General features: G+C 39.7%; 1 protein-coding gene across 1 annotated transcript in view; it reads right to left on the minus strand.

The window, feature by feature from the left end:
- The window catches only part of TTC27 (tetratricopeptide repeat domain 27), a 185,463-nt gene that overhangs the window by 27,259 nt on the left and 130,395 nt on the right, over positions 1-27,809 (minus strand). The window contains exons 14-16 of the mRNA XM_015064214.3: positions 13,482-13,580; positions 9,134-9,186; positions 2,842-3,007 (exon numbers count right to left, since the gene is read on the minus strand). Of these exons, the coding sequence (XP_014919700.1) occupies positions 2,842-3,007; positions 9,134-9,186; positions 13,482-13,580 (318 nt within the window). The remainder of the gene's footprint in view (positions 1-2,841; positions 3,008-9,133; positions 9,187-13,481; positions 13,581-27,809) is intronic.

Here is a 27,809-nt window from a genome sequence, read left to right on the forward strand (position 1 = left end):
GCCTAGACCTAGCCAGTTGGGCTCGTTACATAAAACCAACTCCAAGGGTGCCGAGCATAGACGAGTGATCAGGATTTTCTCGGGAAAATCCAGAAAGCCAGTCTGGTAAGTCAATTACTACAATCCTTAGCAGATATGAAGGATTGCCATGAGTTAAAATATGGATTTGGAAGGGAAATCCCACTTGCATCCAAAAGAAAAGCAGATCAGTTAGAAGTTGGAGGCACGTGATGGAAGATTAATGGCATCGGACTGGCCAAGGAGCCAATTCTAAGACAATTCAGGGAGACGTGACATCTCCAGCGCAACAGCAGCAGGACAGGAGACCAGGCTGACAACCGGAGAAGCAACCCTTCTAGTCCAGGCAGGAGCAGGGCTTCACGCTCCTTTCCAACCCATGGTGGTTTATCCCGCCGAGCCCACAGGACTGCTCTATAGGCCCTTCCTGCTCTGACAGTTTGTAATTCTAAAGAATGCTGGAATTGAGCCAGCGGTGGTGTCTAAATGAGGAGTGTTGGATTTGAATGTTTGATGCACAGTTTTTAATGTGAAAGAAAAAACACACAGAATTTATTTCAAGTATAAATTGGAATGAAATACCAATGTAAATTATTTACCTTCTCCCTGAGATTTTAGGAACAGCTTACACAATGCTTTCTAGTGAAGAAAGATCTTTGAAAAAATTACAGTTGAAGTAAACCAGAGATAAGTACTTTGGAATCTCTGCCCCATCCCAGTGGTTTGGTGACATATCGAGATCTGTTCACAGCCTCATCGGTGCCCTTTATCAACAGGCTAAGTGTAGAAGAAAAAGAGCTGCCTCAACAGAGAATGTCAGCTCTGTCAACAGGACACATATTAGGCTGCCAGGAAACCATGCAAACAGATTTGCTAGGGCTCCATTCCTCTCCAGGATGGAACATTCTGCCATGCCTCCATTCACATTTCAGTTGATCCATAAAATTCAAGTCCCTTCTTTCTATAATTGAAGGTCAGTGTACAATATTTAGCAAGGACAAAAAAAAGTGTAAGAAGAAGAAAACTATTTCAAAGGGGTTGACATACATCCTGGAAGTAGGTATGTTTCTACTCAAAGCCAAAAGACCTTTCAAGTGAACGGCCTAGAACCTGAGCCTTAAAGGAACTTGGCTGAGCTTGCGAGACCATGCATACATCAAGGGCTGGGGCTATAAGACAGGGCCCGTATAAGGTAAATTTCAGAACAGCTGGAGTACAGATAATAGGTCATAAAAATAGAGAGGTATTATCACACATTAGAAGTTACTTCTGGTTTTTTCATAATTCCAGCTTCAACATTTTAAATAGCATGTACCGATTCATGCAAAGTGTTGTATTTTCAAGCCCCCTGACTTTGTAACCCACAGGCTCCTGCACAGCCCTGTCTTTATACAGTCTTGACCTACAATTAAACCACAAGATCTTGTATATGTCATCTTGCTGGGTGACAAACCCAGTGGCTTCAAGTTTCCCATATTTTCTGAAAGGATCTAGTGTTTTTTGTACAGTGTTAGAGTCAACCATTCTGACTGCATCTCACTAAGAGGACAATTTCACTAAACACTGCAAAGAAAATGTTAGGCTTCATTTCTATATTGTTCAAAACATCTGCAAGTGGGCAGTAAATGCTTGTCCAATGAGGGAACAAATGAGAATGGGACTTGCTCCAGCTATTACACTGAGATAACCAAAGCAGTAAATCACACAAACATCATTCTATTTCATTTCTGCAAGCCCACTGTATATACATAAACCACATAACAGATTTCCTTAACTGAGTCACGGTAACATTCAGTCTGTGACTGAACAAACATATTTGACACTGGAATGCCAGAATACGTAATGAAGAATATTCAGCTAGAGGAAAAACACTCGTTTTATACGTTACATGTGTTCAACACAATTTTCCTATGTATAGCCAAGGAAACAGTTTATATCATTCAGATGATTCTGGTCACCAATCCTGACGTGTGTGCGTACGTGCGCACATGCACGCACATGTGCACACATGCGTGTAGGCCGGGGAGTTCCCCACACTACAAACTCAATTCTGACACAATCTACCTGGAGAGAACAGCAGATCCCACAGATTAAGGTCTGAGTCCTATACAAGCGCCGACCCCTCCTGCTCCCCACCTCCAATGCCAGTTCCAAGTCTCGGTCATCACCTGTGCTTTATAAGTGGTTTCAACAATGCCCTCCTTGGGTTGGGTTAGTTTGTTAGAGCAGTTCAAAGAACTCCAAGAAACATTTTACTTACTAGATTACTGGTTTATTTTGAAAAGATGCAACTCAGAAACAGCCAGATGGAAGAGATGCGTAGGGCAAAATATGTGGGAAAAGGCATGGTGCTTCCATGCTCTCTCAGGGTGTACCATTCTCCCTGCACCTCCATGTGTTCACCAAGCCAGAAGCTCTTCAAACCATGTACTTCTGGGTTTTTACAGGAACTTAATCACAAAGACAAATTGATTAAATCACTGGCCATTGGTGATTGAGTTCAATCTCCAAACCCTCTTCCCTCCTAGGAGGTCATGGAGAAAGGGGGAATGGAGGTTATGGGACTAAAAGTCCCAACCCTCTAATCACATGACTGCTCCCTGGCAACCAACCCCATCCTTAAGGTGCTTTCCAAAAGTCACCTCATTAACTCAACAAAAGACACCTTTATGGCTGTCATCACTTAGGAAATTCCGAAGGTTTTTGGAGCTCTGTGCCAGAAACCAGAACCAAAACCAAATACATATTTACTCAATATCACAATCATATAATCAAGCATTACCATCAATCACAAGTTGAAAAGTCAAAATATGAATGTCTTACCTGAACATCTTTGTATTTGTCTCGTAAGTCCAAGAGCCGGTGATAAGCTTTAATGGCTTCTGAAAATTCCCCAACATCAGTGCTAGTGAGAATGTAGTTTTCCCAGATTTGCCAATGTTCATAGTTGCACTTGAGGGCTTCTTGTAAAGTCCTAAAAGCTTTTACTCTATTAAAGACCAGATTTTAAAGAGAATAATAATGAATAATCATACCTAAATAAACTATGTAACTTAATGTATAAAATGTTAATGTGGACTTTCTGTCAGTCCTTAGTCATTCATGTTAGTAGACAGAATTTGAGACCCAAACAACCTCAAACCACCTCAAATTGGCCTACAAATTTTCTTTAATTTAAAAGGAGCAAGAAATTGCAAAACAAAACAGGTAGAAATGCAACAAGGAAAGGGAGATGTAAATAAAAAGCAACTGGAAATTTGGAATTGAAAGAGACATTAAAACAAATTTAAAAAACCCTCAATAGCTGACAAAAAACTAGAAAGTACACAAAGAGAGAACTGATGAACTAACTGGAAGACAACAGTGAGAAATCTACATGGAATTCAGATTAAAAAATAAAAGAGTAATAAAGAGAAGAAAGAATGAGATGTAAGGTTCAAATATACATTTGATAGACATGGCAGAGTAAACAGATGCAGAAAATGTCAGGACACAATATTCGAAAAGATAATAGTTGAGAATTTTCCAGAACTGAACAAAGACCTAAATTCTATGATCAAAAGTATACTTTTGTACCGAACATTATAAATAAAGATAAACCAACACCTAGGTATACTGTACAAAATTTCAAAACATAAAGATAACTCCAGGGGCGCCTGGGTAGCTCAGTCAATTGAGCATTGGACTCTTGATTTCAGCTCGGGTCATGATCCCAGGGTCATGAGATGGACCCTCACATCAGGCTCCACACTGAGCGTGGAGCCCGCTTAAGATTCTCTCTCTCTCCCTCTGTCCCTCTCCCCTGCTTGTATGCTCTCTCTCTCTCTAAAATAAAAATTAAAAAAAAAACTAAAAAATTAAGGAAAAATTTAAAAAGATAATCCTAAAACCTAAAAAAGCATGACAATGAGAGAATAGCAGATATTTCATTAGCAACAAAAGATGTAGAAGACAACAGAATAAAGCACTACATGAAAATAATTGTCATGCCCCAAATTTTACAACCAGCTGAATTTACCACTCAAAAATAAGTGCAAAATCAAACACTTTCAGATGTACAAAGACTAAGAAAGTTTACACCTTCTGCCCCTATCTTATAAGAACCACTAAAGGACCTTCTCTTACAAAAATAAAAGGGAATTCAGCCAGAAAGAAAGGGATACAATAAATGATCAATGGTGAGAAAAGAAAGTGATGAAATATGTCATTACATTTAACTATTATTGAGAACAACAATTACTAGTTGTTTGTGTAAAAAAAGTGAAACTGAAAGTATACAGACTATATTTTCTGAAATTAAATAAGAAATCAATACTAAATAGCTTAAAAAATATATGCCTGGAAACTTAACGATGCACGTCTAATAAAAAAGGAAACCACAGCAAGGGGAAAAAGAAACTCGTATCAGAAAGTACAAAATATTCACGGGTGCCTGGATGCCTCAGTCGGTTAAGTGTCTGACTTTGGGTCAGGTCATGATCTCGAGGTTTGTGAGTTCGCCCCACCATTGGGGTCACTTCTGTCAAAAATAAATCATCAAGGAGCTCCTGGGTGGCTCAGTCAGTTAAGCATCCGACTTTGGCTCAGGTCATGATCTCACAGTTTGTGAGTTCAAGTCCTGCATCTGGCTTTGTGCTGACAACTCGGAGCCTGGAGCCTGGAGCCTGCTTTGGATTCTAGGTCTCCCTCTCTCTCTCTGCCCCTCCCTCACACGTGCTGTCTCTCTCTCTGCCTCTCTCTCTCTCAAAAATAGTTTTTTAAAAATTCATCAAGAAAGTACAAAATACTTTGAACTTAATGAAAATTACTATTTATCACCATCTGCAGGATATAGCTGAAGCAGTATGTAGCAGGAAATTTAAGATCTTAAATGCATTTATTACAAAAAATGACATAATTAGTGAAAACATTCAACTTAATATGGTAGAAAATACCAAATAAACTTAAGAAAGAAGAAAATAATAAGAAAGTAAATATAAAGAAAAACCAGAGGGCACCTGGCTGGCTCAGTTGGTGGAGCATGTGAGTCTCGATTTCGATGTTGTGAGTTTGAGCCCCACATTGGGTGTAGAGATTACTTAAAAATAAAATCTTTAAAACAAAACAAAACAAAACAAAAAACAAAAGTAGAAATGATTAACAAAACCAAAAGCTGGCCCTTTGAAAAAAATAAAGTAAAACAGACAAATGTCTAACTAAATTCCATTTAGAATAAAAGAAAATGGCACAAATAAGATTAATAATTTTTTGAAAAAAAATCATAAAGAGAATGCTATGAACAAATAAAGATGAGCTACAGAAATAGCCAAATAAATCAATTAAAGTTAAAAAAAAGGGCTAGGCAGTTTTACAGAAACGGTATAGCAAACCATAAAGTAATCCTTGTCTTATATAAGCCACTTCAGAAAAGAGAAAAAGACTATTAAAAACTTGATACTGACAAGGAAATCAACAGAACTTCATTTCACCTATTGGAAATGTTAAACATCTCATCCAACAAAAAGATTCTTAGGCTTTACTCTCCTGGCTGGATAACACTCTGGTTCCTTTATGGATCATAAATGTTTTACTGGACAGTTACAGTAACCTCCTTCAAATGTATGCTACCAATCTCCTTTTCCAAAGCCATTTTGAGTTTGTTCATTTAAGACTACAAGGTCCACCTCCCTTTCCTTGCTGAGCCCCACAGTGTTTCAACAAGGCATCTCCTCCTTGATGACTTCAAGGCAAATTCTGGAAGGGATAATGGAGGTTCTTCTGGTCATCCCAGGCCACTGCCCTGAGAATCACTCCCTGAAGCATTTGAAAAGAAGTATGGCCATGTCATAACAATTTACCTAGAGGTGTTATGGAACAGACTGACTGGCTTATCTCTTGGACCACTAACCTTCATAGTTAAAAATGAAGGTACCCTTGCTGTAACACTTCTTCAAATTCAGCCTTAAACTGTTTGGGGAGGATGTGTGTATGTGTGTATGTGTCTTTTTTCCTTTCTCTGTTCTACTCCCAGAGCCCACCTCCCATGTGGCAGCAACTGCCTTCAACAGTGGCGGACCACGCCTGGGGTTCTCCCATCCGTGTGGGGCTGGGTGAGGTCATCTTGCCGGAAAAGAACTCAACAGGTAGCAACCTAGGCAGGAGGATTATCCCTTCTCCTGCATGTCTTCTGGTCCTCTAACCTCAATTTCCAGGTCTCAACGTTTTTGCTATGAATTCTTTTCTAGTAAGTATGGCCTCTTCACAAAGATCTTCAGTTCAGGATTCACTTATTAAGCCCAGAGTGGTTGTGACATGGCACTGTAAAAGTTATACAGGGGCGCCTGGGTGGCTCAGTCAGTTAAGCGTCCGACTTCAGCTCAGGTCATGATCTCATGGTCTATGAGTTCGAGCCCCACGTCGGGCTCTGTGCTGGCAGCTCATAGCCTGGATCCTACTTTGGATTCTATGTCTTTCTCTCTCCCTCTCTCTCCCTCCCTCCCTCCCTCTCCCCCTCCCCCACTCACGCTCTCTCTCAAAGAAAAAAAAAATGAATAAACATAAAAAATATTTTTTTTCAAGTTATACAGAAAGATGGAAGATTTTCCCAAAGGACATGACGTCTAGGGAACCAGATGAAACAGCAAAAAGAGCACATTAGTGAAGAACCCCAAGAGAGGAAAGGGGCAGATGACATGGTTTGAAGGGTTCCTTTTAGGCATGGATACAATTCTTTTGAGAGGAGCGGTCATAATTTACCCCTGAAGTAACAATCTCATGAGTCAAAAATGAGCTACGTCTGGAACAGCAGCAAAGAAAGGAAAGAGCAAAAAGGCAACAATAAAGCAGTGATTCACCTCTGACCTTACGACCCCACTTTTACACAAAAACCTATTTACGGAGGTGCAGGAAGACAAGAAAGTGTCCAAAAGAAGTCAAACAATGTGAGGAACCCCTACGAGAAAAAGAGGAATGCTCAGGGCTAGTGGGCTGAAGAGAAGGTACATACAAGAGCCTCACTACATACAAAATTATCAGGGTTACCAGAAAAAACTACTGAGATCACGCTACAACTATGACAGGGATTTCCCCTGCCCTTGCTTTAAACCAAAAGGGTCCCCAGGGAATTTTAACACAATCAGTTGCAATCAAGAACATAGTATTATTTTCCGAAGACAGCGGTAGAAAAAACAGTACTTTATTTATGTAGTTTGTCTTCCAAGGGCAGCAGAAGCATTTCATGATCTCTATGTAATGTGGATTTAATGAAATCTTCAGAAGTGTCTTGTGAATCCACAAAGAAAAATTAAGCTTGAAAACAAGGCCAAATGAAAATGGAAATAGATCCATCCTTTCCTTCACTTACTAGTAAACTCTGGCAACAGCAACCCTGTCTCTTCCCTTTCCTTGGCTTTCTGTAGCCAGTCAATAAGGCCATTTGGTTGTCCCCTTTATAAACTGGCATCGGCCCCTTCTTTTTCCAGGCTAGTTATCTCCTGCCTGGACTGTTACAACAGCTGTCTCCTGATTGGGTTCCCAGCCCCCAGTTTCCTCTCTAGTCTGTCTCACACTGCCACCAGATAAATCTTCCCCAAAAGCTTCTTTCTTCATGAACTTCCCTCCCCCCCCCCCCCCGAAATCTCTGGCTTCCTACTGCCAACAGGATAGTCTCAACTTGTTAGTCCAATCATCGGAACACACTGCCATTTGACGCCACCCTTCCCTCTCCCTAGAGACCTCACTATAATCTATAGTTGGTATAGTTTACTTGTTCTGCATATGATCACATTTCTCTTGCCTGAGAGGCTTTCCTCTGTCCATCTACCCATTCTTCAAATTTTAGCTTGAGTCCAACATTCTCTCAGAAGTGTTCCTGAACCAGGACCATAATCCTTCTCTCTTCTGAGACCTACAGAGAGTGCCTGGCATAGAATGAGTGTTCTAGGGGCGCTTGGGGGGCTGTCAGCTAAGAGATGGATTCTAGACTTCAGCTCGGATCAGGATCTCACAGTTCATGAGTTCGAGCCCCACATCGGTGCAGCCTGCTTGGTATTCTGTCTCCCTCTCTCTCTGCCACTCCCCCACTTTCTCTCTATATCTCTACCAAAATAAATAAAAATAAACTTAAAAAAGAATGAGTGTTCCACGAATGTCACTATTATTATAGCTCTTTGTTTTTTTTTAATTTTTTTTAATGTTTATTTATTACTGAGAGAGAGAGAGAGAGAGAGCGAGCGAGCATGAGTGGGGGAGCGGCAAAGAGAGAGGGAGACACAGAATCTGAAGCAGGCTCCAGGCTTCAAGCTGACAGCACAGAGCCTGACGTGGGGCTTGAACTCACAAACCACAAGATCGTGATCTGAGCCGAAGTCGGACGTTTAACCAACTGAGCCACCCAGGTGCCCCTATTATAGCTCTCTTTGTATTTCCCATTTGATATTTACAATATACTACTTCTTTAAAAAATTTTTTAATGTTTATTTATTTGAGAGAGACAAAGAGCATGAGCAAGGAAGGGGGAGGAGCAGAGAAAGAGGGAGACACAGATTCCGAAGCAGGCTCCAGGGTCTGAGCTGTCAGGACACAGCCCGACGCAGGGCTCAAACTCACAAATGCGAGATCATGACCTGAGCAGAAGTCAGACGCTTAACTAAGCCACCCAGGTGCCCCTACCACATACTAGTTCTAATGCTAATCAATTTTTAAAATAATACAGTGATATTTTATTTTTTCAATCTATAATTCCTGAAGACATTGGTTCATACTTATATTTCTCAGTAATATCTAGTACACATCAAGCAATTGATACGAATCTATCAATGAAGTTGACCAACTAAAGGCATGCTTACTTTTATCATACAATGAAATTTAGGATGTAAAATTTCAGTATCAAATAAAGATTCCAAATAATATTTCTTTTTTTATTACATGGTAAGTGTTTCCATGAAATAAGCTACGTTTAGAATTCAAATGGCTATATTAAGTCATTCTAATTCAAAGACATGGATGGGCAAGAGGAAAAGAAGGAAGGCACAACGTTCAGTGTTCAGTGAAAGAAAATCTCATTTGTTAAAAAAAATTTTTTTTAAACTCACTCATTTTGGAAACTGAGTTCTTCATATTTGTCTCATGTACTTACTTTTGTTTCAATCGGATATAGGAAGTTGACAAATTGTTCCAAGCTTCAGCATTCTGAAACGATTGGGAATCCAGTTATACACCACTCTCATTTCGGCAAAATAACTGCTACCACCCAAAGTAGAACATATTTTCCGAGTCCAAGGGGTGCTCTTTACAATCAGACTTGTCAATAAGGAATGTTCAAGTTGTAGGAGAAAATTCAATGAATTAAACTTCACTTGTATAATTTCAAACAAAAATGGTCAGCAAATCGACACCACTCTTACAGCACTAATTTGGAACTTAGCTAAGATTTCATTTACAAATTTAGATTTCCAAAATAACTGGACAATTTGCAACATAATTTATATAATATTTAGATTTATTACAAATCCAAGGCTATGCAGAATATTGTTTTTCATACCTTTTAAAATATTTACTGATTTTTTAGAGAGAGAGCATGAGTGGGGGAGGTAGAGACAGAGGGGGGGATAGAGGATCCTGGGCTCCGTGCTGGTAGCTTGCAGCCCCGATGTGGGGCTTGAACTCACGAACCATGAGATCATGACCTAAGCCAAAGTTGGATGCTCAACTGACTGAGCCACCCAGGCGCCCCTGCTTTTCGTATATTGAAAGGCTTTGCTATTTTACCATCATCCTTCATCAGATAGGAGAATAAAGGAGTATGTGTTCTCCAGTGTTATTCCTACATATTTCATCAAACATATTTCTTTCCCTATTCCTCTGTGCAATGACAAAAATAAATTAAAGCCATCGCACGAATGTTGATTCTAACAAGAACGATATGAATTATGCTTGTTCCTCTTTGTTGAGCTTTTTACAAAATATACAGCGTATAGTTTTCAGGTTCCAAATGTATGATTTAAAAATCAAGTGGCAATGGACCTCTGCTTGCAGACATAGCACAGTTAGTACCAGACTAGCCTTGTTACCATAAAAAGCTACAAACTGGACAAAATTTAGGAAACAACTGTTTCTGAGAAGTTGGACAACAAGCAGCAAGGAAGTGTGACTCTTAAGAGAAGGTAAACTGAGATGTCTCAACAATCAACCTACACCTCCATCTAGAGGCACTTTCAGGACTGCAGCACAGGGAGGAAAAAATCAAACAAAGCAAGTCTTACTGAGATTAAGAAAAAGAGATCAGGGGCGCCTGGGTGGCGCAGTCGGTTAAGCGTCCGACTTCAGCCAGGTCACGATCTCGCGGTCCGTGAGCCCAGAGCCCCACGTCAGGCTCTGGGCTGATGGCTCGGAGCCTGGAGCCTGTTTCCGATTCTGTGTCTCCCTCTCTCTCTGCCCCTCAACCGTTCATGCTCTGTCTCTCTCTGTCCCAAAAATAAATAAAAACGTTGAAAAAAAATTTTTTTTTAAAAGAAAAAGAGATCAAAGGCTCCTGGGTGGCTCAGTTGGTTAAGCAACCAACTCAGCTGGTTAAGCATCTTGATTTCAGCTCAGGTCATGATCTCAAGGTTGTGAGATGGAGCCCCATGTTGGGCTCCACACTAAGCAAGGAACCTGCTTGAGTCTCTCTCTCTCTCTTTCTCTGTCTCTCTGTCTCTCTCTCTCTCTCTCTCTCTGCTTCCCTGATCATGCACACATGTACGTTCGCTCTCTCCCACTCAAGAAAAAAAAAGATTAGAGTTCAGGGCTCAAATGTCGGCTAGAATTTGCAGGGCAAAAAAAAACAAAAAACAAAAAACAAACAAACAAAAAAAAAAAAAAACAGGGAAATGAGATCCGTGCAGAGAATAAGCTTCAGAAATCTCAATAAGTATCTCTGTGGGTCCTTGGCTGAATGTTAAGATATACATGTTCAGGGCAAAACTTCTTGAGGCCAAGCAGAGAACAACTGCCAGAGAACTGTGAGCTGAACAGACATTGTGGAGGCCACACAATGCTAGGAGCTGTTCAAGTTCCAGCTAACCAGAGTGGAGAACTGTTATTGATCACACATGGCACTAAGGTCAGCCACCAAAAGCTTACACCTCAGAGAAGCGTGATTACAACCCCAGAATAAGGACAATGCAACACCCACCCTAACAAAGCTTAAAATAAAGATGATCCACAAGTAAATTAGACAAATGCCAAAATAAAGTTCTACCTTCCTTGAGGGAAAACAACAAAACCCAGGAACTCAACAACACACCATCCATGGTGTGTAGGATACAATTAAAACTCTTGACAGACGTGAGAACGAGCAAGAAAATTCATCCACAGCTGAAGGAAAAATTAGTAGAAACAGAGAAATGAAAGAGAGGTAGGAATAACCAAAGACTTCAAAACAGTTGTTCTTAATACGAAGATTTGAAGAAGACATGAACACAGTAAGGGAACAACTTGGGAGTCTCAGAAACATGAAAACTGTAAAAAGGACTAAAGAAAACACATTATCTGAAATGATGCATAGCCTTCTTAAATTGAGAAATAACTGCTATATAACACTGTCTCATTTTTAGGTGTGTAATATGATGATTTCATACATTTATATACTGTAAAATGATCACTGTAATAAGTTTAGTCAATCCACCAACCACATAAGGTGTGATGAGTTTAATAAACAGATTTAACAGCAGATTGGACATAAATGTCAGAGCTAAAAGAATAAAACTCTTAGAAGAAAAGATAGGGGTAAATCTTCATGACCTTAAATCTGGCAATGGATTCTTACATATGACCCCAAACACATGAGCAATAAGAGAAAAAAACAGATAAGTTGGGGCTCATCTAAACTAAAAACTGTTGTATCTCAAAAGACACCATCGAGAAAGTGAAAAACAGGTACAGAATGGGAGAAAATATTTGCAAATCATATATCTGATATGGGTCTTGTATCTAGCACGTATAAAGAACACCTACAACTCAACAGTAAAAAGACAACTAACCCAATTTAAAACTGGGCAAAGGATGTCAACAAACAAATATTTTTCCAAAGATGAATGGACACAAATGGCCAATAAGCATATGGAAAGATGCTCAACATCACTAGCCATCAGGGAAATGGAAAATGAAGCCACAACAAGATCCCACCTCCAAGGATGACTAGAATCAACAAGACAGATAATGACAAGAGCTACCAAAGTGTGGAGAAACGGGAACCCCCATACATTGCTGGTGGGGATGTAAAATGGTGATTTAGAAAACAGTCTGACAGTTTCTCAAAATTTTGAACACAAAGCTAACATACCCAGTAACTCTACTAGTAGGCACATTACCTAAGAGAAATAGAATCATATATCTGTGATTCTATTTATTTACACAAAAATCTATTTATTTACACAAAATGAATCTATAAATCTATTTATTTTCACAAAAACTGTAAATGACTATTAAAATAGCCAAAAAATGTAAACAATTCAAATGTCCAACAATGGAAGAGTAAGTAACATGATACGCCCATATAACGGACTATTAGTTGGCCGTAAAACGGAAAGAAGTACTGATGTGTGCAACAACGTGGGTGAACTGGGAAAACACTGATCAAAGTGAAAGAGGCCACAAGAGACCGCATAGCATAGGATTCCATGTATAGGAAGTGTCCGGAACAGGCAAAGCCACATTAGTGGTTGCCTGGGGCATGGCGTGGAGGGTAATGAGTGGAAGGTGTTTGGAAGAAATGAGGAATGACTACTAATGAGTACAGGGGGGGTCTTTTTATGATAATAAGAATGTTCTAAAATTGATCGTGGTGACAGTCACACAATGCTGAATATACCAAGAAATCACTGAATTTTACCTTTGAATGGAGGAACTACATGACATGTGAATTATTTATCAACTCAGTGAAACTATTAACTATTAAAGGACTGTAAACTAAAAGAACTTTCTAATAATGCAATGAACATAGGCAGTACATGTTACTGAATGATAGAATAGATGCGACGTTTTGCTATGTACTTAAGTATAATTTTAACTAAAAAACTGTTGTATCAAACTTATTTTCCATGAATAAGTTAGTTATTATAAGAAAAAACTTATTTCCAGATTTATAAATAATTTACCTTAATGTGTGACTTTCTGTCAAAGGTATATTTTCTTCCAATTGGTTTTCTTTTTATTTTAACATAAAATAATAGAAAATTTGAATTTTTTTCCATCTTTTATCTTTTTTTTTTTTTTATTGTGATAAGAACCCTTAACATGAGATCTACCCTCTCTCCAAAATTGTAAGTACACAACACAGTACTGTTAACCACAGGCACAATGTTGAACAGCAGATCTCTAGAATCTATTCATTCTGTATAACTGAAACTGTGTACCCACAGGAAATTACTGAGCTATAGTACAATTCAAGTAACTCAGAGAATATCCCAGAGCTGTGAGAAGAGGAGGAGACCCAACAAACTCACATCAGGTTCTAGAGTCACACAGCGCTGAAATGCCTTCGCCGAACCTGCATAGTCTTCCAAGGCCAAACAGGCACAGCCAAGAGAAAACCACACCCCGAGCTGCAAAGACAAAAAAGCCAAAGTCATGCAAGCACATACAGACATCTATAGGATATTTACCTGACATTTTACATTAGTTTCAATGTATGAAATTTAGTAACAGAGGTGAATTTTTTCATAGAGTTTTCTTTTTTTTTTTTAATTTTTTTTTCAACGTTTTTATTTATTTTTGGGACAGAGAGAGACAGAGCATGAACGGGTGAGGGGCAGAGAGAGAGGGAGACACAGAATCGGAAACAGGCTCCAGGCTCTGAGCCATCAGCCCAGAGCCTGACGCGGGGCTCGAACTCACGGACCGCGAGATCGTGACCTGGCTGTCGTGACCTGGCTGAAGTCGGACGCTTAACCGACTGCGCCACCCAGGGGCCCCTCTTCATAGAGTTTTCAAAGCTAATACAACACCAAAAGCATGTGCAATATCACTGCATGTCTTTTGCTGAGAAACACCATTCTTTGTGTTAACCAAACGCCATAAATGCAATCAAGAGCTCTGTCTATAAACCCTGATAGTACCAATTTGGGATTAATCTAACATTTTTAGTGAGTATCAACTATGTCAAAAGTTTACAAAGTATTGGGGCCCCTGGGTGGTTCAGTTGGTTAAGCGTCCGACTTTGGCTCAGGTCATAAGTTGGGGCTCATAGCCCGTTGAGTTAGAGCCCTGCATCAGGCTCTGCGCTGATAGCTCAGAGCCTGGAGCCTGCTTCAGATTCTGTGTCTCCTTCTCTCTCTGCTCCTCCTCCGCTAGCATTCTCTCTCTCAAAAATAAAATAGAAACATAAAAAAAAAATTTTTAAGTATACAAAATATCAGAAAATTCACAACTGATAAATGTATAACAAACTTGAGAGGGGAAAAAAAAAACCCAAAAAACTCTTGCTTTCATCTTCAAGTTAGACCACAAACAATTCTGCAGTTTAAACAAAAGTAACTGCTCTACCATGTATCTGCTTGGGCATGCCTGAAAATAATGTAGAAAAAGCAGGCTGAGAATCTGGATTACCAAATAGTCATTCAAAATGGAAAGCCTGACTTAAGTCAGTAAGATGTATGAGCACAGAGATTTCAAAAGAAAAAAATAAATAAAATAAAAAAAAAAAAAACAGGTGAATTAGGAAGTAGCTATTGAAATTACAAAAGAATTCTTCGTATCACAGGGCTTCCTTAAAATTCAATAGCCTCTATCAAAAGGAAGGTAAAACTGATAAAAATTTCAATGAAATTGGTCAGAAATGCAGCTGTTTCAAGGCAAGTTTGCTTTTCTTCTGGATACGGTCAGTAAGGGCAGCAGCAGAATGTAGCCTATTCGGTTCACGGACTCCCAGGACAAAGGCAGGGAGCAGGCAGACAGGTCTGGTGGCACCCTTCAGGGTGGGAAAGGAAATCAGGTGCTCTGTTATCTGCCCGTAGCCTTCCACAGAGACAGCGCAGGAGGCGCCCCCACATCCCTCCTCCCCCCAGCCATTTTCACAAAACTTGTTCCATATGGCTAGTCGGGGCCTGAACGGTTTTTAAGCAGATAAAGATTTTGAGCCCATAATTAGAGATAAGGCTTAAAAAGCAAACATCCTTGGGCAATTTAACACTTTGCCTTGAATTCACAAGAGGCTATAAATAACTGCTATCGCTGGAGCCTTTATGGAGAACAGATTTTGTTAGAGGAATAGGTAAGGACTGAAAAGAGGGTGGGTGTGTGTTTGGTGGGAGGGGGGAGAAGGTAGAGATACCAGGTTGAAGCAAAGTTAGTTCACTTTACTGAATCAAGGGGCTAACAGCACTTGAAAAGAGACCTCATTACACTTTCCTTTCATCAGTTATTTACAGAATCTGGAGAACAAACCATACTCACTAAATATAATACATTCTGAGCTCGCCTAAAGTCTGATGCTAACTTACAAACAATATATAAAACAAGCTCTCTAACTTCTAACCAATGTGTAAGTTACAAAATCTGTCTTATATTTCATCAGGTATAAGGTACAACTGTTTTTCACCATTTAACAGTTCTGAAATAGATCCAACAGCTTTGTCAGAGTTTATTGGAGGCATTTTATTTTCTATACAAGGTGGCACTTAAAATAAATGTGCCTCTTACAACTGATGGTATCTTATATCCAATGAATTATGGTTACAAGTTTACTTGGAAGAAGGGATACCTCGTTCTGGGACTAAAGGAAGAACAATGAAAATTACCCTCAAAGTTCTCAAAACCCATGTGCCGTGCTTGCTTTCTGCATATAAACTTCCCACAAAATTATTTCACAAGAGTCATTATTTAAAAAAAAAAAAAGCAAGTGTAAATTCAAGATGTAAATAAAGAACTTTATTTTTCAATCCAGCTGGCAAGACAAAGGTTACAAATCTAAAATTAGCAATTACTCATAGCTCTAAAACAAGCTGGTAATGAGATTATTATTTACCTTTAAGGTTTTGAAAGAAGTCAATGTTTTGTAACTAGTGTCTTAAAATCAAAATAAATTTAATGAAAATCAGGCTGATGACTTCATTTAATATATAGTATTATGGTTCTCTCTCTCTTTTTTTTTTTTACTCTTGGTCATTTGTGTTGTTTTAATAATTTGCATGTGAAGGAAAATTCTAGGACCATTAACTGCTAGTAGATTTCCATCTGTTGATAAGATATAATTACACGGGAGATGGTTTTTGCACACACCCTATTCTTTGAAATCATGAAATGGCTTTTTAAAAAACAAACTCAAGGATCTTCTAATTGCTTGTAGCTGACACACTAAACCATAAATAATACATTCAGATGTTTCTCCATTGAGGTCCTCAGGATTTGGAGGACGAAGGAGAATATTTGGTGCCTCTTTTACTTTTTTCATTTTTAACGATTACTTAAACGATTAATGCCAATAGTGCATCAAGATGCCAGTCAGGCTCTTAAGAACAGAACATCATGGGACACCTAGGTTAAGCATCCGACTCTTGACTGTGGCTCAGGACATGATCTCATGGTTCATGAAATCAAGCCCCACCATGGGCTCTGCACTGAGCATGGAGCCTTCTTGGGATTCTCTCTCTTCTTCTCTCTCTCTGTCCCTCCCCTGCTCAGACACGCACACACTCTCTCTCTCAAAATAAATAAACATTAAAAAAAAAAAAAAGAAACGTATTTAAAAGAAAAAAGAACATCGTAAGAGAAAAAAATCAAAAGCCTCCAAAAAACCTTAGTAGATGATTCCCCAAATTAAAATTGTATATGCTTGAGTATGAAAGACCTCTCTACCTTTCAGTCCAGTACAATCAGGTGGGGATATGATGTTAGCCTCACCACTTTTTCTAGAAGCTACACTTAAAAAGTAAAAAGGGGGATATGTAGCTGGCTTAGTCAGTGGAGCATGCGACTCTTGATATCAGCAAGCCCCACGTTGGATGTAGAGATCTTAAAAAAAAAAAAAAAAAAATCTAGGTCCTCTGACCGAGACCCTTGCTTGGGCTCCTACCTTTCACATGCTATATACAGCCTCTCTTGTTCCTCTCTATACAATGGCAATCAGAATAATTAGCACTTAGTGAGCAACTACTATGTGTGCCAAGCCCTGACACCAGGAGCTTTCCATACATTACCTCAGTTCTTCTTCACGGGACCCTCTCCAGGTAGTAAATATTACCCTACTACTTCCTCCTCATTAGAGAGATGACGATGGGCCACAGAGTCAGTCCCTGACAGAGCAGAGATCTGACCCAGTCAGCGGGACTGCAGAGCCCACGTCTTCTCCACGTGGCCACCCTGTCTCCCACTGTACCATCTGTCCACACACAGCCATGATTGATGGCAATCCCATCCTCGTCACCAATAACGCAAGACAGGAAAAAAAGAACGGTTAACATGGGCTGGGAAAACCCAGGAGATCAAATGTTTAAGAACTGGAGCATATCCACCCCCGCAAAAGCTCTCCCAATCAGGCAAGTGGACAGAGGTGAGGCACAGGAATGGATGACCATGTTTAGTTGGAGGGGAGGGCTGAAAGGCAAACCCCTTGTCAGAGGGACTGGGCAAGAATGGAGAAACAACCATCGGGTAGAGAGGCTCCGGTGGAGATTTCTGTAGTGTTTATTCCAGCGCAAACTGTGAGGCCGGCTACTCATAGGAAGGGCAAAGATCTTTAGAAGTGGACAGTCTAGCTTTTTTCTCTGAGGGAGCCAATACAGAAACACTAACGCAGGCCAATTATTTATTTTTAATATGATGATACATGCACTTAAAGAATGGCTTAAAATTATTTTAAAAATACTTAAGAAAGAACAAGACTGGTTGAGAACGTGGTCTCTGAGTTTCCCTCACAAAGCCCCTGAGAGAAACAGTGGAACAGAGGGGAAGACGGATGACTGGGATTCAAGAGGCTCTGAGTAACTTAACCTCTGGGTCTCTGTCACCCAAATGTTAAATGGGGATCTGAGGAAGCAAACACCCAAGATTCTGAAAACCCAGAGGTGACAGGCTTCAAAGGCACCTTAGTGCCATCTAGTGGCAAAGTAAGTACCCTGGCGACACAAACCGTAGAATCCGCAGGTTTGAAGAGTCAGGAGGGAATCAATTCATTTAGAAGCCTTAGAAATCAATTCAAAAGAGGCAGAGGGGAAAACAAGGCCTAGAGAGGAAGTAATCTGCCTAGAGCCACACAATGCACACAATGGCTCCTGGTTCCTGGTGTGCAATAGGTGTGGTGAACACAGAGACCGCAATACATTAGCCTCAAAAATTAGAATAGAAATCAAAGTTAAAAAAAAAAAAGGAATTAAACAGTTTGCTAGTCCGAGGGCTAATAAAGACTAAGCACCACTAGGCAAAGGGTGTGGATTATATTTACAATAAAAAAGTTAATTTGGGGCACCTGGGTGGCTCAGTCAGTTAAGGGTTCAACTCCAGCTCAGGGCATGATCTCATGAGTTCGTGAGTTTGAGCCCCGTGTCAGGCTCTGTGCTGACAACTCGGAGCCTGACGCCTGCTTCAGATTCTGTCTCCTCTCTCTCTGTCCCTCTCCCGCTCACATTGTCTCTCTCTGTCTTTCAAAAATGAACAGACGTTAAAAAAATTTTTTTAAGTTAATTTTTACAGGAGTCTTAAAGTACATCCACGCTAGGTACCATTTGCTTATGTATCACAATTTTCTTTCTTAAATGAAGAGTCTACTGCTCAAATCTACTTCCTCCTCAAAGCTTCTGCAGAAGGAATAATCAGCAGCTTCACATTTTTGCTAAATTTCCTTACAGGATTGACTGTTTGAATTTTTTTTTATGTCATGTAAAACGTTCAACATGTTATAACGAATCCTAAAGCCAAGCCATGCTCTCTATCCCTCCTTTCCACGTCCCTGATCATTCCCATGACCCCCAAATTCAGATAAGTTGTTGAATGTGGTTTTCTTAAACAGGAAATGACCCAAGACAAATCCAAGAGCGATACCAATGTTCTTTGGTAACAGCTTTTTTCTAAAGTAATGCTTGGTGCTCATATTCTTTAAAAATATGAGCCACCAACTCTCATAACCAAATTTCTCATATCCTCCCTAAGGAAACACAAGTCCCAGGCTGCCAGCTTCTCTCTCTAAAGGAAAAATTTCCTCTATTTCAGTGTCTTGCTTAAACTATGGGATCAGGGCGCCTAGGTGCTCAGTCAGATAAGCATCCAACTTTGACTCAGGTCATGATCTCAGGGTTCCTGGGATAGAGCCCCCCATTGGGCTCTGTGCTGACAGCTCAAAGCCCAGGGCCTGCTTCAGATTCTGTGTCTCCCTCTCTCTCTGCCCCTCCCCTACTCACACTCTGTCTCTCTCTCAAAACTAAACACTTAAAAAAATATTAAACTACAGGATGAACTAAAATTTATACATACTTTTTTCTTTAACTAGACAGGCTATTAATTGTTTAACGTGCCCCTCTTATTCCTTTCCCCAATTTGGTTATGACTGGCTCTTACATTTGCCCACTCTTTCCAGAGAACGTATAATGTGAGGAAATACAGGTGTTCAGGTATTATCTGCATGTGAGACTCCCATGTTAGATGTAGCCCCCTAATTTTAGGCTACAGATAATGAGGCAGTGATGACTTCCTTCCACCATTACTACCGCACTGCAACAGGCAGGAGAGAAATGTGACATCTATGACTGAGAATACGCTACGGGAAACATGCTAGACACTTGACATACGTTGGCTCTGATTTCCCCAGCAGCACACTGAGACGGGGATTGTATCTCCACCTCACAAATGAGGAAACAGAGGCTCAGAAAGATGAGGGGATTTACCTTCCTTGTGTTCCTGGGGTCGCCAGGGTTTGGAGCCGGGTTTACAGCAGCAAAGCTTCCGCCCTCCCCGCTGCCCTTCAGCCACAGCTATGGCCCAGATGTTACTAAGGGGCTCGTGTTTCTTGGCAGTTATGCAAGTTAGACTTTAAGAGTTTCATTTTTCATTGCTTACCAATATGAGAAAGGAAGAACAAAAAGGAAAGAATCTCTTTTTTCTCTCCATATTATTCACATATGTTCATTCTGTCTTCTCCATTGGAATGTAAGCTCCAATTCCTCGCGTCTTTCCACCACGGTGAATACCAGTTCACAACAGAAACTCGAGAACTCCGTTTCAAATAAAAACGCTTTCTTCTTTCAAAAACCACAATGAAATAGAAAATTAACCGCTACACATCAAGGGAGAACACAAGCTCCCGAGATAACTCACAATTCTATCAGTCTTGTGCCCTGGAAGTGTGGTCTTACGTACAGAATGGGCTGGGAAGGGCCTCCCTGGTTCCTCTCAAACTCCCTGGTCTTCGCAGACACACGCGCTGTCATCTGCTGGATCATTACGGAACGTGCAACTTACAACTTCTCTTCGTTCCTGATGAAAACCCCAGTGGGTCTTCGTTAAAGGAAGAATGAAATTCAAACTTGACAGTTCTGCATTCAAAGCTTTCCCACAGCTTCTAACTTGACCTCAACCAAATCCACCATTACTTCCTAACCTTAAGAGGACATCCTCTAGAGGCAAGAGGGAAGAGGTTGAGAGTAAGCGCTCTGGAACCAGAAAGCCCAGGTTCAAATCCCCACTCCACCCATTACAGGCTGTGGGAACTGGTGCAAATCGCTTAACCCTGTGTTTCCTTATCTGTGAAATGAGGGTAAAAGCAGTAAGTACCTCAAGGATTAAAGGATGTGGTGGGGATTAAAAATACATGCAAAACGTTGACACTAGAACCTGGCACCTAGTAAATACCTGATGTTAGCTGCTGCTATTATTATTATTAAATAAAAAAATAAACAGTGCAAACCAAGAGGTCCCGAGAAACCCTTCCTGGCTACATGGTTGGTTTTTGCATCTGCTAGCCTCTCTACTGAAACACGTTTTCTCAACATCTGCCTCCCGTCCAAACCCCAACCATTCCTCCTAGTTCAGAGCATCTGCACCAGGCCTCTTCTGACCATTCACATCCCCATTCATAATGCCACCCCTAGGCATCCGAAGCATGCTGTCTATTTACTCTACCCCTTGGTCACAGAGTTATTTCTGCCTCCTCTCCTCATTTAGCCCATATAAACCACAGGAGGGTGAGAGGCCATGTCTTAACACAATTCTTTCATATCCCCCTCAGTACCTCAAAATGGTTTACGCTTACATTCTAGTTCAGACTATGGAAGATGCGTAAGAAAACCGAAAATGCTATTATAATAGTGATGCTCTCATCTTCTTTCCAGTCTCATTAGAAATATTAGGCCTTTTCCAGAGCTAATACCTTCATCTCTTCTCCTCAGTTCACTCTTCCCTAGAGTGATCTTCTCTAGTTATCTTTCCCTCTCCCTGTAACATTCAATCTTTCCTCCCTCTGCTGTATTCACCCTCTCCTCCATCCACTGCCCTCAACCATGTAAAGGTCTCCGTATCTTGAAACATTTTACTTGCCTCTTCTGCCCCTTGTACAAAACTCTACATTCTGACTCTCATCTCTTTGACACGCTCCTAATATGAACAGTCGACTGATGCTACACCCATTTCCTCATGCGCTGCCCATTCTAAACCTCCTGAAGCTGGTTCTGAAGGTCGTTAGTGATCTCCAAATCCAGTGGCCTCTTCTTGGCCTTCTCTGGACCTCATCACTACACATCACATCACTCACTAACACTTGTTCCTCTAGTTTCCAAAAATCCTTTCCATGAATCCCTACTCCTCTGACCAATACTCTGGTATCTTTTGTTTGAATCTTTTTTCACTGGTGCTACTTCTACTTTCCTCCAACTGTTGCTCAAAGGTTAGGATTTTGCTCAGCGTTCTCTTCCAAGATTTTCTGTCAAGAACTCATTCACTCACATGGCTTTACTTACTTCCACAAAAAAGCCCCAATCTGAAAGCTCAACTGTGGTCTTCAGACTCTAGGTCCAATGGACCTAGAGGCCACCTCTGCTTGGATACAGCCTACCGGGCTTCAGACTCTAGGTCCAATGGACCTAGAGGCCACCTCTGCTTGGATACAGCAACATGTCCTCGTGTTCAGTATCCAAAATCACATTATCTTCTCCCATAAAAGATCTTTCCCCTTCCTCCTGAATTCTCTACATTCTATCAACAGGGACATTTTCCTTTTTAATCAGACAATTGAGGAAACTGGCATCCTCTCGGATTCTAAGCTCTCCCTCAATCCTGCCAGTCCAAATGACAAGGTCTCAGAAGATTTTCCTTTGTAATGAGGCTTCACCCCGTTCTATCTTTCCTCTTGCTGCCCATTCATCCATGACATTCATTCCTTATTTAAACCTCCTACAATACTACTTTTGTCATATCACTCTTTTGTTCAGAACCATATCAGACTTCCACATCCACGGGGTGGGAAGATCCCGAAGGAGGGCATTTAAGGCCCTTCAAAAACTAGTTCTATCCATATCATTCCCCACCGGAAACTCTCCGCTCTTTGCTGATAGCCTGACACAGCCTAATTCATTCGTGGTAGGCTCTTGATAATGCTTAGTTAGGCAACCATGTAACATACTTGATCAAAATGCAACATTTCTGAAAGTGAAATGGAGCATTAAAAAATAATTAAAGTTACATATATTAAAAAAGACCTTATTTATTGACCAACAAATTGTTGAACAACAAATTGGTTTTATTGTATCAGGGAACTTATAAGATTGTTCTGTTCAAAACTGAAAAATAAAAATATATTAAAGTAAAAATGTTTAAATGCTAAACATTTAAAATAACAAAAGGAACATAATCAAGCTATACATTTATGACATCTGAACATTTCTGTAATATACTATAGATTTAAAATTACTTAAATTTTATCAGCATTTATAAACTTTAATCATTTCCTTAATCATATCTAATCTAATACCATATTGCTGTTTTACTGATTAATTTCTTTTTTCATTATGATCTTAGTACTTACAATTTTTTCATAAAATTACCTGTCTACTCCAGTGTTGTTCTTTATTGTTAATTGTCAAATTTATTGCTAATACATTTAAAACTGTTAAAACTTTTGATGGACTCTTGTCAGTAGGCCATAATGATTTTAGTTGAGAAAATATTCTTTCTAAATGTAGTGAGGAAAAATTAAAAATAGAACTCCCATATGACCCAGCAAATTCCACTCTGGGGTATATATTTGAAGGAAATGAAATCACTGTCTTGAAGAGAGGTATCTGCACCCTCATATTCACTGCAGCGTTATTCACAAAGGCCAAAACATGTGAACAATCTAATTGTCTGTGGATAGAGGAATGGGTAAGAAAATGTGTACACACACACATACACACACACAAAAAGAGAAATATTATTCAGCCATAAAAAAAAGGAGGAAATCCTGCCTTTTTTGACAACATGGATGGACTCTGAGGACATTATGCTGAGTGAAGTAAGTCAGACAGAGAGAGACAAATACAAATACTGCATGTTCCTGCTTCTATGTGGACTCTAAAAAAGATGAACTCTAGAAACAGAATGGTGGTTGCCAGGGGCCGAGCAGGTAAGAGAAATGGGACGATTTTGGTCAAAGGAGTCAAACTTCCAGTTGTAAAGATGAATAAGTTCTGGGGTTCTAACATACAGCATGGGGATTATAGTTAACAAGACTGTATCATATACTTGAAAGTTGCCAAGAGAGTAGATTTTAAATGTTATCAACACACACACACACACACGTAATTATGTAAGGTGACAGAGATGTTAATACAATGCTACTATGGTACTCATTTTGCAACACAAGTATCAATCACAATGTATACCTCCAACTTACACCATGTAATACGTCAATTATACCTCAATAAAGCTGGGAAAAAAATTTAATATTTATTTTGAGAGAGAGAACGCACATGTACGAGTACAAGTTGGGGAAGGGCAGAGAAAGAGGTAAAGAGAGAATCCCAAGCAGGCTCCATGCTCAGCATCGAGTCCGACCCGAGACTTGATTTCAGACAGCAAAATTATGACCTGAGCTGATACCAAGTGTTTGGATGCTTAACCAACTGAGCCACCTAGGCACCTGAACCTGAAAAAAATTTTAATGTGCCGAGATAACTGGTAAACTCAGAGCAACTGCTATTAAACAGAGGATATTCTGAATACTAGTCTTGTTATATTGAAACTTATAAATATTTTTCTTAAGTATTGTCTTTTTGCCTCCATTTAGAGTGCCTTTCTTCAACAAATATATATACTGTATGTATAATTTATTTTTAAGTAGGCTTCATGCTCAGCGCAGAGTCAAACATGGGGCTTGAACTCAAGACCCTGAGATCAAGACCTGAGCTGAGATCAAGAGTTGGATGCTTAACTGACTGAGACACCCAGGCACCTTCAACAAATATTTTTAATAAGACAAAATTCATAAAATAAATTGTTTCTATTTATTATTCTTCATAAGTTTCACCAAATTTAGACACTGATAAATTATAGGCTTCAATTCTAGTATAGAATATAAATTAATTCATTTAAAATCAGAAGATCAATAAAAGTTTCCTACAAATTATTATTGAGGTTTTAAGTACAATGGTATTATGGTTACTTTTTAAAGTCATTTCTTCAGAGATATATACTCAAATATTTTTAATAGAGGGGTGTCTGGGTGGCTCAGTCAGTTAAGTGGCCAACTTCAGCTCAGGTCATGATTTCACAGTTCATGAGTTCAAGCCCTGCACTGGGCTCTGTGTTGACAGCTCAGAGCCTGGAGCCTGCTTCAGATTCTGTCTCCCTTTCTCTCTGCCCCTCTCCTGCTTAACACTCTTTCTGTCTCTCAAAAACTGAATAAACATTAAAAAAATTTTTTTTTAATAAAAATAAAAGTGAAATGATTTGGGGGCACCTGGGTGGCTCAGTAGGTTAAGTGTCTGACTCTTGGTTTTGGTTAGAGTCATGATCTCACGGTTCATGGGATCGAGCTCCGTATTGGGTTCTACAGTAACAGTGGAGCATGCCTGGGATTCTCTCTCTCCCCTCTCTCTGCCCCTCCTCAACTTGCAGTCTTTCTCTCTCAAAATAAATAAACAAACATTTTTTAAAAATAAAAAATGAAATGACTTGATACATTAGTTTTTTAAATTTATTTCTAAAGTTTGAGAGACAGAGAGCATGCACATGTGCTCACATGCCCATAAGCAGGAAAGGGGCAGAGAGAGGGAGTGAGAGAATTCCAAGCAGGCTCTGTGTTATCTGCATGGAGCCCGATGTGGGGCTCGATCCCACAAACCATGAGATCATGACCTAAGCCAAAATCAAGAGCCCAGCACTTAGCCAACTCAGCCACACAGGTGCCTATGGATTTGTTTTACAATAATATGGGGTTGAGTTAAGGAAATACTGATGAAATAAGATCAGCCATAAGTTAGTAATTGTTGAAGCTGGTTGACAGGCATATGGGAAAGGGCTCATTATAGTGGTCTGTCTGCTATTATATATTTTATATAATTGAAATTTGCATAATAAAATGTTACAAACAAACAACTCCACCTAGGTGGATGTTATAGATTGAATTACACCTCCCCAAAATTCATATGTTAAAATCCAACCCCCCAAGCGTGACGATATTTGGAGAGGGGGCTTTAAAGGAGATAATTAAGATTAGGGGTACCTGGATGGCTCAGTCCATTAAGCATCCAAATCTTGATTTTGGCATGATCTCAAGGTCATGAGATCAAGCCCTGCGTTGGAAGATTCTCTCTCTCTCTCACCCACCATGCTCCACCCTTCCCACATCCCTCGAGCTCTCCCACGCCAAAAAAAAGGGAGACAATTAATATTAAATGACGTCATAAAGTTGGTGCCCTAATATGACAATACTGGTATCCTTATAAGAAGAGAACTACAGGCACACAGAGGAAGAGCCTTGCCATCTAAAAGCCGGGAAGAGAGACCTCAAATATGAATTTGAGAAACCAACCCTGAAGGTGCCCTGATCTTGGTCTGTTAGCTTCCAGGACTGTGAGAAAATAAACTTGCTACTTAAACACTCAGTCTGTCATATTTTGTTAGGGCAGCCCTAGCAGACAGTGAAGATATTCAAAAGTGTGATTTTACATTTCAAAATTAAATCCTGTGTATCATTTGAACACTCACTATTCCCTTTATGGAAAATTTCAATGTCTCCCTGTGTGAAAGTATTGCCTACAATAATTACAATTTGCTAAAAAACTTTCTTTTTTTTTTTTTTGAAACTGGCTCAGAGAGTAACTTTTTTTTTTTTTTAACGTTTATTTATTATTTTTGAGACAGGGAGAGACAGCATTAACGGGGGAGGGTCAGAGAGAGAGGGAGACACAGAATCCGAAACAGGCTCCAGGTTCTGAGCTGTCAGCACAGAGACCGACACGGGGCTGGAACTCACGGACCGCGAGATCATGACCTGAGCCGAAATCAGATGCTTAACCGACTGAGCCACCCAGGCGCCCCGCTAAAAAACTTTCAAAAGCTGGATTTTTTTTGGAACTCCATTAATTGAAGACATAAAAGATTTCCAATTGATTTTTAACAGAATGCAGTGAAAATGCAAGACTCTCAAACAGTTCATGTGACTGTAGGACACTTAAATTGACTTATAAAATAATTCTTAAAAAATTCAAACATTTTTAAAATCCACCTGATGATGGGCAGAAAAAGAAAAGTAAATACTGCCACACAATACAAAATTTAATTCAACATCAGAAAAGTCACAAGAATCTTATAATTCAATTACCCAATGGCGTATATAAAAATAGTTGTAGGTGTGCCCAGGTGGCTTAGTTGGTTGAGCATCCAACTCTTGATTTTAGCTCAGGTCATGACCCCAGAGTCATGGGATCAAGCCCCACATTGGGCTCTGTGCTGAGCATGGAGCTTGCTTGGGATTCTCTCTCTCTCTCCCCTGCTCCTCTCCCAGCTCGCACCTGCTCGCTCTCGCTTGCTCTCTCTCTCTCTCAAAAAAAAAAAATTATAAATGACAACAGCCAGTTTTTATTTCCATTAGTAGAAGCCTCTTTGGACCACATTATGTCTCCCATCACAATCAAACCCAAGTACGTTTACACTTCACAGGGTCCACCAAAATTGATATCTGTATTACCACCACTACAAGTAAGACTTTTATCTGTTATGTTTAACTTTTTCACTGAATGTACAATAGCATTCAGAATAATGTGAGATGTTTCACCTCTGAGAGAATGAATTTCCAAGAATTTTATTCTGAATCCACTAACTAGGTGAAAAAAATTAAACCATTATGAGAACAGAATTAATGACTTTTCTATTTGAAGCATCTGATGTCACTGATGCCAAACCGGTGAATTCAATTGGTAATGAGCTATTTCACCTAAGAGAGCAAGCACATTAGCACCTGTGATCTCACTTTTCCTACACATACAAGAAAATGTGGGATGGACCAATCTTATAAACCATTTCTGCTCATTTTCATTTGCTCCAAATGAAAAGTCAAGCCTCACAAAATGCCATGAAAATGCACCTTCTATAGCTTCATATTAAATCATCATCTTTGGACGTGACTTGAAAAAAAAAAAAAACCAACTACTACCAACTTTTGATGTAAATGCTAATGTTTCTTCAACAAATTTAGGTCTTCCCGTTAGTGATATCACCACAGCCCCTGAAGTGGAGGGTAAATGTTGTACAACCTGTACATTCATTAGCTCTCTTGACAAACGAGAATTAAGTTCCTTATGGTCCTCTAACACACTTCTTGATTTGTTTGCGTTTTGGAAATGAATGCTGCCTAAGGGTTTACTATAAAC

This window comes from Acinonyx jubatus, chromosome A3 (assembly GCF_027475565.1).
Source record: "Acinonyx jubatus isolate Ajub_Pintada_27869175 chromosome A3, VMU_Ajub_asm_v1.0, whole genome shotgun sequence".
NCBI classification, from domain to species: domain Eukaryota; kingdom Metazoa; phylum Chordata; class Mammalia; order Carnivora; family Felidae; genus Acinonyx; species Acinonyx jubatus.